This window comes from Nelumbo nucifera, chromosome 1, assembly GCF_055504915.1.
Source record: "Nelumbo nucifera cultivar China Antique chromosome 1, China Antique-T2T, whole genome shotgun sequence".
Classification (NCBI taxonomy): domain Eukaryota; kingdom Viridiplantae; phylum Streptophyta; class Magnoliopsida; order Proteales; family Nelumbonaceae; genus Nelumbo; species Nelumbo nucifera.
Genome location: NC_142649.1, coordinates 545,437 through 558,123, shown reverse-complemented (window position 1 = coordinate 558,123; position 12,687 = coordinate 545,437). Strand labels below are relative to the sequence as shown.

The following is a 12,687-nucleotide window of genomic DNA, read 5'->3' as shown; positions in this document are numbered from 1 at the left end:
AATCAAACAATTCAGGTCAGATAATGCTGCTGAATATTTTGAAAGGTCCCTGAATCTGTTTATGGAGGATGCTGGAATGATTCATCAGTCATCTTGTGCTAGTACTCCCCAACAGAATGGGGTTGTTGAATGCAAGAATAGACACCTATTGGAGACTGATCAAGCCTTACTATTTCAGCACAAAGTTCCAAAAAACTATTGGTCTCAAGCAATCCTTACTGCATTACATCTGATAAATCGAATGTCATCCAAGGTATTGGGGATGAAAACTCCTTTCTTTGTTCTTTGACCTCACCTTCCTGACTTTTCTCTTCCACCGAGAGTCTTTGGTTGTGTTTGCTTTGTACATGTCAAGGATCTGCAGAAGACCAAATTGGATCCTAGGGCTACGAAGGGAATTTTTTTGGGGTACTCCCCTACTCAGAAGGGGTACAAGTGTTATGATATAGTCACCAAGAAAAAATATGTCACAAAGGATGTGGTATACTTTGAGTCTCAATCCTATTTTCATTCTTCCCAGAATCCTCTTCAGGGGGAGACTAGTGGGATGGAAGAGGATCCTTCTGTTCCCTCCTTCTTTGTGCCTCTCTCTACCTTGGATCTTCCATCTTCTCCTCCTGATCCACCTAGTTGTGGTATTCCAGGTGATTCTAGTGAGGCTCCCATTGTTCCAACTACTACTAATGATGTTCCAGCTACTACTGAAGACTCCAGCAGGCAGCAAAGAGATATCAGAATCACCTACAACAAAAGGAAGAAGGGTCCTCTAACTCATGACAACAACCAATTGGACTCGGATCAACCTGTCTCAGAAACTCAAGGTAATCCTATCAATTCCTCTTACTTGGATCTTCCTATTGCCCTTCGTAAGTCTACCCGATCTTGTACTATCAGACACCCCATTGCTGATTTTGTCTTATTCAGAGGTAGTATCTGACCCAAAATGGAAAGAGGCCATGGACGAAGAAATGAAGGCCTTAATGAAAGCAGGGACTTGGGAATTAGTGGATCTACCAAAAGGGAAAGGCATTGTTGGATGCAAGTGGGTGTTCACTGTGAAGCATAGGGAGGATGGGTCCATTGAAAGGTACAAGGCTAGACTAGTAGCAAAAGGGTTTACTCAAAAAGAAGGGATTGACTACAAAGAAACCTTTGCTCCAATAGCAACACTCAACACAATCCGAGTTCTATTATCATTAGCTGCAAATTTCTCATGGGAGCTACATCAGTTGGACGTGAAGAATGCTTTCTTAAATGGTGACCTACATGAAGAGGTATTCATGGATCCTCCACCAGGTTATGGATTTGGCAAGAAGGTATGTAAACTGAGAAAAGCTCTATACGGTCTTAAGCAGTCCCCTCGTGCTTGGTTAGAGAAGCTATGTGGGGCCATGAAGAAAGGGAGCTACACTCAAAGTGGGGCAGACCATACCTTGTTCATAAGGAAGAGAAATGGCAAACTTACAACACTTATTGTCTATGTGGATGATATGGTAATTACAGGGGATGATCAAGAAGAGATTAAAAGACTAAAGGAGGTCTTGGCTACTGAATTTGAGATCAAAGACCTGGGCCAACTGAGATACTTTCTTGGGATTGAAGTTGCTAGATCCAAAGAGAGCATCTATATATGTCAGCGGAAATACATCCTTGATCTTCTACAAGAGACAAGCATGATGGGGTGTAGGCCCACAGATACTCCAATAGAACAGAACCATGGTCTACAGGAAACTGTAGGAGAGGACTACCTTGATAAGTAAAGATACCAAAAGTTGGTGGGGAAGTTGATTTACCTGTCCCTCACTCGCCCTGACATTGCTTATGTTGTACATGTTGTCAGTCAGTTCATGCACACTCCTAAAATCCCTCACATGAAAGTTGTGGAAAGGATTCTCAGATATTTGAAGTCTTGCCCGGGGAAAGGAATTCTGTTTAGAAAAAACAATAAAATTGAAGTGGAAGGATATACTGATGCAGATTGGGTTGGCTCTGTTGGGGACAGGAAGTCTACTTCCGGGTACTGCACCTTTGTTGGAGGAAATTTAGTTACATGGAGGAATAAAAAACAGAATGTGGTGGCTAGATCTAGTGTAGGGACTGAATATCGGGCTATGGCTCATGGTGTTGCTGAACTTCTATGGCTTAAGATCCTTCTTGGTGAACTTGGTATAAAGATCGAGTGCCCTCTCAGGTTGTACTGTGACTACAAGGCTGCCATCAACATTGCAAATAACCCAGTGCAACATGATAGAACGAAACATATTGAGATAGACCACCACTTTGTCAGAGAAAGAATCGTCTCAGGAGAACTCTGCATTCCTTATACTCCCCCCGAGATGCAGATTGCAGATGTTCTAACTAAAGGGCTAGCTACAGTGAAATTCTTGGACTTACTTGGCAAGCTAAACATGATTGACATCCATGCTTAGCTTGAGGGGGAGTGTTGGTTCGGCTGTCTTAATTTGTTTGTTTTGTCTTAAGACATTAGTTATTGGGCCTAATCTTATTTAGTGTTTTATTTGACTAGGTGTCCCATCACTAATCAAGGGCATTCTAGTCTATTTATGTATCATTATGTAATGCTCTTATATATAATAGATTAGGGCTGGCTGAGAGTGATTTTTGCCGCCCTTCTCATATCTTCTCCTTCTTCTTCTTCTCTTCTCATTCGGCAGCCTTATTCCAGCAAACAGTCCCAACCCTTGATATTCAAGGTGTAGAACTTGAAGCCCAAGAGGACACCAGAGCCAAACTCCCATTTGAGGCAAGGTGTCCGTAAGGGTTAGTTGAGGATTGCCAGAGACTAAACAAGGGAGATCCGGGAGAGGATAGACGATAGAGTCTCGGCAGCATTCGAAATCTTAATTCACTTACTGGAGACTTCCCAGTGGAAACCCCAACTAAGGTGATTGGTGAGCTTCAAGTTCCTGAACAAGGAAAACCAAACCACTTGTCTAGTGCGAACAGTTCCTCCCTTTATCAAGAACCAGGTACTCGTGTCAGTTCAGTCTTTGATATGACCTTTATTCTGTGGTTATAACTGTTGTACCAGGTTCCAGTACATATGCCACAAGTAGTAAGTAGGGAAGTGGAAGGTGGATGTGATGATGAGAGAGTTGTAGAAGAGGAAGCTAGGGGTAGAAGAATCTAGGAGATGATTGAGATTTTTTTTTTTTAGGATTTGAAGAGAAATGAAGTGGAGAATAGAAGTTATTGTGAGGAGGGAGAGAGTGGAAAGAATGAAAAGAGATGTTGAGGGGCATAAGGAATTTAGTGTTAGAAAAGGGAGCGCTAGACGGAATAAGTAGGAAAAGCAGGAAGAGAGGATAAGCTTGTGACAGTAGGAATAAAGGTAGTAAGAGGATTAGGGAGGGCGAGGAAAAGATGCATTACCCAAGAGGTTCTTCAGAAGAAGAAGCCGAATATCGTTATAATTCAAGAATCAAAGTTGATGAATTTTGACAAGAGATAGGCTAGGAGTGTTTGGAGAGGTAGGGGATTAGTTGGGCAAGTGCCAAATGGATTTGAATGGGTTTTGACAATGTGTATGGGCCTAGTGGGTATCGGGAAAGAAATAAGCTCCGGGAAGAACTAGAAGATATTAGGGGTTTGTGGGATGGACCTTAGTGCCTGGGGGGGAAGGGGATTTTAACATGTTAAAATTCTTGGAAGAAACCAACAACCCAAGAAGAACTAACTTGAGTATGAGGAGATTCAACCTATTCATTGATGCATTTGGGATTAAGGAAATACCTCTTTCTTATAGAAATTTTACCTGATGTAATATGCAAGCTAACCCAATCTATAATCCAAACTGGATATATTCTTATTTACAGTTGATTGGGAGGATCATTGGAGTAGTCTAACTTCTAGAGGTTTGCCAAGAGTGACCTCAGATCATTGGCCAATTTCCATATTTAAGGAGGATGTAGGGGGTAGAGGTCCAATTCTTTTTAGAATTTCAAAATATGTGGCTTTGCTCCAGTGGCTTTATTGATGGAGTCAAGTTTTGGTGGGAGGAAAGTAGTCCAAGGGTGAAATGGGAAGTAATGAAGTTTCATTGGAAACTTCTACAGGTTTGCCAAGAGTGACCTCTAATCATTGGCCATTTTCCATATTTAAGGAGGATGTAGGGGGTAGAGGTCCAACTCTTTTTAGAATTTCAAAATATGTGGCTTTGCTCCAGTGGCTTTATTGAGAGAGTGAAGGTTTGGTGGGAGGAAAGTAGTCCAAGGGTGAAATGGGAAGGAATGAAGTTTCATTGGAAACAGAAGGAACTCACAAGAAAAATCAAAGAATGGAATATTCAACTGTTTGGAAAGATTAAAAGAGCATATGAAACACATCGCAAACAATTGGGGAATTTGATCTTAAAGATGTTTTGAGCTTTACTTGCGGTGAATGATAGGAATGAGAGAAAGGAGTTGGAAGATATCTTACTTAAAAGGAGATGGAGATGACCAAAAATAAGTTTGAGGCAGAAATCAAGAAGCAAATGACTAAAGGAGATGGACAAAAATACAAAGTAATTTCATGCTATGGCAAATGGAAGGAGAAGAATTGTGTCAAAATTGGTGATTGATGTGGTTAGTATCTTCCAACAAAGTGGGATTGCTCAAGCTTTTGTGGATCATTTTAAATCTATCTTTAGAAAGCCTTTGGAGATTGATGGATTGGATTGGCCTAAGTTAGCGGATTAGTCAAAGAGGTGGTTGGAAAGAAAGTTTGACAATGATGAAATTAAAGATGCAGTCTTCTTTATGGGTAAAGCTAAAGCCCCCAACCATGATTGTTTTACTATGGCCTTCTACCAAGATTGTTGGGAGATATTAAAAGATAAGAATTAAATATGTTTTTGATGAATTTTTTGAGAAGGGAGTGATAAATCTAGGCCACAACTCAACTTTCATTGCTCTAATTCCAAAGAAAGATAAGGCCTTGCATCCCAAAGATTTCATACCGATCAGTTTGGTTAATAGTATGTAAAAAATCATTGCTAAAGTGCTATCTTGAAGGATTAGGGCAGTACTACCATCAATAATTTCTCAATCTCAAGGAGCTTTTGTCAAGGATAGGCAAATTATTGATCAAATTCTAATAGTCAATGAAAGTGTGGAGTATAGTTGTCAAGGCGATGCCTAGGCGATAAGGCGTTCTTGGAGTATCGCCTAGCCCAAACGTCTACATATTTATATGCAAGACACCACAAAATATTTTATATTTTTATTTTTTGTTAATAATGGTAGTACAATAGATATTATTAGACTAAATTATTCATATTATGGGTTTATATTATTAATTTTATTATTCTTAGACTAATTTCTTTTTGTTATTTTCTTATTTGTTTAGGGTCGACTGAGACACAAGTTAGTGACATAGTCTTGAACCCTTTAGGACTTTAAAACCTGAATTAAGTAAAAAATAACTTGAAGATTTTATCCAATTGTCACACAGGAATAATTAATAGGCCATCCCAGTGTTTTAAAAGCGCAAGGTGCAAAAAAGGCGCAAGGCGAGGTGCGTGCCATTTTGAGGCAAGGCGCACAATTTAAAAAAAAAAAAAGCTAAAAATTAAAAAAAAAATGCAAAAATTATAAAACATAATATTAATAAAAATATAAACATAAGTTTTAAAAAACCTATTATCTAAAATTAAAATACATAAACATAATATGTAAAGCATATTCAAATGAGAATTTAAAAATGAAATCAAACATATAAAACATTTTCAAGCATATAAAACCCACAATCTCTTTCTTTTCTCAATTGCATCAAGTAGCTAATGTGACATATTACTAAAGTAAATCGGGTCGGGCGGCCCAGCCGTGGCACGGCACGAAGCACGGCCTGCCTGGGAATATAGTCGTTGGGAGTCTTAGGATTGGGACTTGGGCAGTTGCCCCCCCCCCAAAGGGGCGGCTAGTTTCAGCTTTTTGGGGGCTATTTTACAGAAATACCCCCCCCCAACAGCTATAAACAGCCATATTGGGGGGTATTTGTGTATTTTGCTTATGGGGGTTGAAAAAATGACATAAATGCCCCCCCAACAGCTATATAACAACTAGTTTAGGGGGCATTTTGGGTAAAGTTATAAGTAACTTTACAGTAACCAAAATACCCCTCCCAAATAGTTTTTTGGGTAACTTTACAGTAACCAAAAAACAAATAGTTTTTTGGGTATTTTGGGCAATTGAATTATGTTCAATTCCTATAAATAGCCCTATCCTCCACCATTCTCATCACACCAATTCAACAATTCTCCTATTAAGTTATTCTCTTAATCTCTTCAATCTTTCCTCTCTCAGTCTCTTTCAATCTCTCATACATTCTCTGCCATCTGAGTGTACTCTGATAGTTTCATAGTCTGATTGGCTGATTGTCTGATTCTCCAAGTTAGCAATTTGGGAAGCTTGGAGCCTTGGGCGTTGTCACGTTGAAAGGCTTTAACTGTTGAAATCAAGTTGGGATTCTGAACCGGCAATCCGGGATTTCGGGGTAAGTCCAATTAAATTAATTTTATTTTTTTTAGAATTTGAAAAAAAAAATGGCCAGCTCTTCCCAAAACCCCAAGTTTAGGAGCCTGATTTGGAGAACATTTAAAATAGAGGATGTTGAGGGGATGGGGAAAAGAGCAGTTTGCCGAAAATGTAGAAAAGACTTTAGCTATTGTAGCAAGGGTGGTACTGGCCATTTGACCAGACATTTTCTCACACATGAGAAGGAAGAAGAAATAACCAACAATTTAAATGAATTTTTTAAATAATGGAAATTAAATTTTAAAAATATTGGGAGAAGTCGGAGTCTCGGAGAACATTTCTCGCTGCCAATCCCGCCATGACACGTGATCCGTGATCTACTAACCCCTCCGGTGTCTACAGGCTATAGTTTCATTGGAGTCTTGTTTATTTGTTTTAGTGCAGGACCTGCAGGTACCACACTACGGCACTACCACTGTACCAGCCTACCAGGTTTGGCTAGATGCAGTTAAGAATCATGATGCAGAATATAGATTACAACTTTACAATTACAAGACAAAGGAGGGCATGATACTACAGACTACTACAGTACTACATACACTGGATATTTGATTTTTCACCTGAAGGGGATGATGAAAGTGTGTGTGAATGCTTTCATCATAATGTATATGTAAATTTTGTTTAAATTGTAAATTTTAACAAATAACCCACAATTTTTTATTTTGTCAAATTATTATAAATTTTGTTTTAATTTTATATAATTTATTTGCTATTAATGTAATTTTGTATTTTCAATTTGTAACTATATAGTCTATAATTCTATATTGTATTTTTTATATTTTATTAGTTTATTCCATTTTCATATTTCATTCATCCAACTATCCAAGTATGAAGTTTATGAAGTATCCAACCATTGTATATTTCATAATTTCAATATTTGTATAATTGTATACTTTGTAATTTGTATCATTATTCATCCAAATTTAAATGAAAAAAAAATTAAATTCCTATTTGAATTGTTTTATACTTTTATTTATTTATTCTTTGGGTTATTGGGTAATCATAAATTTGTTATTAATTTATTATTTGTTTCCTGTCATGATTCCTGAATCCTGATCCAGTGATCCTGAATCCCTGATATGACATTTGATTTGACAATAATCCATTCAGTGAGTCTATCCCAGTTCGGCCCAGGCCCAAGCCCAACCCGGCACGGGCCTGGGCCATGGGCCGTGCCGGGCTGACCCCCAAAATATCCATCAGGGAGGACGACGCGGGCCGTGCCGTGCCGGCCCGACATGGCCCACTTTACACCTCTACATATTACATTCCTAATTCTACGAGCCGCCTTTCCCAACTGATAACTTTCACACGCCCCTCGCTTGTGCGCCTAGGCACGCCTTTTAGATCACAAGGCCATCCTCTTTGTCTTCTTCTTCTTCTTCCTAGCACCAAAACAAGGGATCAACCCTTATCTTTTGTATGTTTCTATCCTTTCTTATTTTTTTACTCATAAATATGTTCACTTTCTATCTATTGGCATGGGGTTTATACTTATTTCATGAGAATTATGGTGATTGTTAGTTAAAGATCACTATTTATTACTATGAAATCTAGGGATCTTGGGAGGAGAAGAAACCTGATACAGATTCCTCCTGGTGAGCTATGTAATTCTATGTTACCTCACATTGGTAAAATTTTTTTGTGGGCTAATACTGCAAAGAAGATTTGGGATGGAGTGAATGAGACCTATTCCTAGAAACAGAATATAACTAGAACCTACTAGTTAAGGAATCAAGTGATTAATATAAAACAGGGAGATAGACCACTTACTATGTAAGTCTCATGTTGAAAGCACTTTGGCAGGAGACAGATCACTTAGGGATTGTGGTTTGGGAGAGTACAAAGGATGCAACAACCTATCAGAAGTTGGTGGAGAAGAATAGGGTTTTTGAGTTCTTTGTTGGATTAAACCCTGAATTTGATATTGCCAGGCAGCACATCCCTTCTAGAGAAAGTGTAACTCTTTTTCAAGCTTATACCCTTGTGTTCGGAGAGGAGAGTAGGAGGAATGTCATGTTGAGACAATCTAGGGTTGACTAGTCAGCTATGGTTAGTACAGTCAAACCTAAGCCAAATGGAGACAGAAGGAGTAGTGAGATCAAGAGGGAGGATAAGAACTTGGTGTGTAACTACTGCAAGAAGTGTAGGAAGCTCCATCCACATCTCATACTAGCTCAGGTCAAGAACAAGAAGGGAAATGCAAATGTGGCAACTACCAGAGACTCTTCGGGACCTCTTACCCATGCTGACTTGGAGTCCATTGCAATGGCAACAGTTAAAACTAAGTTGGAAAAATATGGACAACTTATGAGTAAGAATGATTCAGCTGGTTCCAGTTCTTCAAGCGGGCAACAGAGTGTAAAAAACCCAGGAGCCAGTCACACTACTTCCTTTGCTCATACAGATAATTCATATGCGGTTGCAAATTATGCATCTACCTCATGTAAGGAAGTGGTTCTCACATTCCCATTGCTGGGAAGGGACAATTAGAGTAACTGATGGCATTACTTTGTCCTCTGTCTTACAGGTTCCCAAACTTCATACTAATCTTCTTTTTGTGAGTAGTCTGACAAAAAATTTGCACTGTTTAGTAAACTTCCTTATTGGTAATTGTGTTTTGGAGAAGCTGGAGTCAAAGAGGATGCTTGGGAGTGGTCGTGAGGAGAATGAAGTCTACCTTATAGATTAGATTCTGAGACATTAGAGCCACCATGTTAGTAGCAATGGTAGTGGGTCAAAATCAGTGAGTCAGATTATGCTCTGGCATAATCAATTGAGCCATGTTTCTTTCAATTCATTGAGATGTTTGTTTCCAAAGTTGTTTGAGGTCGTTTAGTTATCTAGTCTAGAGTGTGGAAATTATCAGTTGGGAAAGCATAATTGACATTCCTTTAAACCAAGTAATAAAATATGTTCTTCTACTTTTGATATTGTTCACACTAATGTATGGGGACCTTATCGTATTTCTTCCATTGGTGGATACCATTATTTTCTTTTATTTGTGGATGATTACATCGATATCCTTGCTCCTTGGATATATTTGATGAGAACACGTGATGAGGTAGCTATTTGGTGCGACAGTTCTACCAGATGGTTCTCACACAAATTTTTAGATCATACATTGCTACAGAATATTTTGAAAAGGATTTGGCCACATTTTTTGGAGCATGGGGTGATTCATCAGAGTAGTTGTGCTTATACACTACAACAAAATGGGGTAGCAGAGAGGAGAAATAGACACATTGTGGAGGTCGCAAGAAGTCTTATGGTGTGTGTTTCAATTCTTATTCGTTTTTTAGGGGATGCAATTCTCATAGTTGTGTACATGATTAACCGTGTACCTTACTACCTTTATGCATCCAGGGGTTTAAGGTGTCATTCAGTCTTTTTTTTTCCAAATGGGGTGATATTTCATATACCTTTGAGAGTTTTTAGGTGTGTCTGTTTTGTTCACATTCTTGGTCCTTAGCATAAGAAGTTGGATCCTAAGGCTAAATGTGTTTTTCTTGGGTATGCTCAAATTAAAAAAGGGTATTGTTGTTATGATCCAGTGTCAAGGAACGGGTTTGTCAGTATGGATGCTACTTTTTTTTAGTGTACATTCTTTTTCCTCTAGTGGTTCTCCTTAGGGTGTCTTTTGGGGAGGAGAGATCACAGTTTGTTCCTCTTCTTGTTCCTTCCTCTAATCCATCAACTCCATCATTCCCACCTGTTGCTCCACCATCAACTCTAGTTCCATTGCCTGATCCACTATGGCCTGCCTCACAATCATGGTTTAAAATGTCCCTAATTTCCCTAATATTTTCATGACATATTTCCATTTCCATAGTTAGCGACACAAAATTTTACCCAGTGATTTAAAAGGCACGCCTAGGCACACAGGCGAGGCACATTTTAGGGCAGCCACCTCGCCCATGTCCTAGGCGCACACCTGGTGAGCCTAGGCGTGTGCTTGGTGTGCCTTGCTCCTTAGCCCAGGCATGCGCCTTTTGAAAATTTGCCACTTCGAGAATCCCCTATTTGGTAATGTTGTCCATTCATTCATCCCAATAAAATATCTTCTTAAAAGCAATTAAAACTATAAAAGTATTATTTTTTTGTGTGAAAACTAAGAATTTAAGACCCTAACATGGACTTGTTTGGGCTGGCCTCAAGGGGAGTGGCACAAAGGTGGCTCGTAGAATTAGGAATGTAATATGTCACATTAGCTACTTGATGCAATTGAGAAAGAAAAAAAGAGATTGTGGATTTTATATGCTTGAAAATGTTTTATATGTTTGATTTCTGGTGGTAGCTAGGTCAAGTGCAAAGGCCGAATATAAGATCTATGGCCCGTGGTGTTTCAGAATTACATTGGGTTAGATCCTTGCTGAGTGGGAATGGGATAGATGTAGAGGAGTCCATGATGTTATATTGTGACAACCAAGCTGCAATCTTGCCCACAATCCAATTCAGCATGACAAGATAAAGCACATTGAGGTTGATAGACACTTCATAAGTGAAAAGGTGACAACAAGGGAAGTCTACTTGCCTTATGTCTCCTCTGAGCTACAGTTAGTTGATATCTTCACCAAAGAGGTTGCATAAAACAAGCTTGAACATGACTTACGCAAGTTGGGAATGTGTGACATTGACTCCCAACTTGAGGGGGAGTGTTCAGGATTTTTTGCAAATTTGTTAGTTGTTTTTGTTTATTATTTGTTTAGATAGTAAGTGAGGACCACAACACTCTTGTTCGAACCCTTTAGAGTAATGTTTTTAAGTTTTTATGCAGTCTTGAGTTAGTCACCCTATAAGGGAATGTTAGTCATTGTACTTATTTTTTACTTAAAAGTATAAATACCAATTGGAGAGGGCGGCCAGACCAGATTTGCTCTCTCTTTCTTTCTCAACTTCTTTTCTTTATTTCTCTTCTACCACAAGAAACTCTTCTTTTCTTTGCAGATTTTTTGATTCAGCAGATTTCTACTAAACCTTTCAGCCATTGAACTGTTTCTCCTATTAGGTAAATAGTGGCTCTTCCTTCTTCCCTGGACTCCAGAACCAACTGGCTTCAACTTTTACCCTCTTCTAAAACAAACTTCTTCATCTCAATCACCAACTCACTTCACCAACATCTTGCCTAAACGTCACTACCCATTTCTCTTTAGATGAGCCTTCCTCTTTAGGAGATGTAATGACAAGGGAGAGGGGGCTTGGAGTCATGTAGTACCACTCATTTTTATCCACTAACTCCACTGCTTTATTGGCTTGATTAGAATCCAACACAATTTTCTTCTTATTAACCTTCATAATTTTCTTCACCTTCTTATGAGGACCAAGCCCAAATAGATCAAATATATTATCCCATTGAGACAATGCATGAATCATAATTCATTAACTACTGGTCTAGTGGTCTAATCAAGTTGTTGCTTCACTGAAATGTAAGCGAGCAGACACATCACATCAAGGAGCAGAACTTCAGAAGCACGTTAACATTTTTATGGCTTGCAACAAGAAAATCAAAAGAGCTAGAAACAGTTAACCTACAGAATAATGCTCTTAATATTACTACACAAATGCAACCACAGATCCAAAAGCCAATGGACTACCATAAGTGTTACAAATTATACTAGAGACTATTGGAGTTTATTTCTCTTCACAAGATTAATCCATTTTCACCCAACCATACTAGTAAAATTAGTCAGCACAATCACCTGAAGATAAATGCTTGTCTCGAACTGACTCTTCAATGCATATTCATTGTAAACTGAGGCCAAAGATGGAACAGTCACCTGAAAATTTATTTTATAGGGGCAATTAGTCATTATCTAATCTTCAAAGATATCTTTTTTTATCAATAACTGAATGAGATCCATTAAATAAAACTCAAAGAAATTACAAAGAGAGGAGGGGAGATAAACTCTCTTAGCTCCCCCCAAAAGTTGAAAAAAGTTGATCTTCAAACATATCTGCCAACAAGAAAAGTTGAACAGAGACTTTCTTTTATATTTGGCAGGCAAAGCAGAGATTAAATCAAATCAAGTTGTTTGCATATGGACCGTCAACCAATTCCTCATTGAATACTATCGTATATCTGGATTTCAAATATGAGAGACTTATTGGAAGATTATTTGCAAGAAAACTACCTCCAATAAAGTGGTGGAAA

At 38.6% G+C, this 12,687-nt stretch overlaps 1 protein-coding gene across 4 annotated transcripts in view; it reads right to left on the bottom strand.

The window, feature by feature from the left end:
* The window catches only part of LOC104586080 (CMP-sialic acid transporter 2-like), a 65,609-nt gene that overhangs the window by 23,399 nt on the left and 29,523 nt on the right, over positions 1-12,687 (bottom strand). For all 4 annotated transcript variants that reach the window (XM_010243194.3, XM_010243192.3, XM_010243193.3 and 1 more), the window contains one exon: positions 12,236-12,313. In XM_010243194.3, the coding sequence (XP_010241496.1) occupies positions 12,236-12,313 (78 nt within the window). The remainder of the gene's footprint in view (positions 1-12,235; positions 12,314-12,687) is intronic.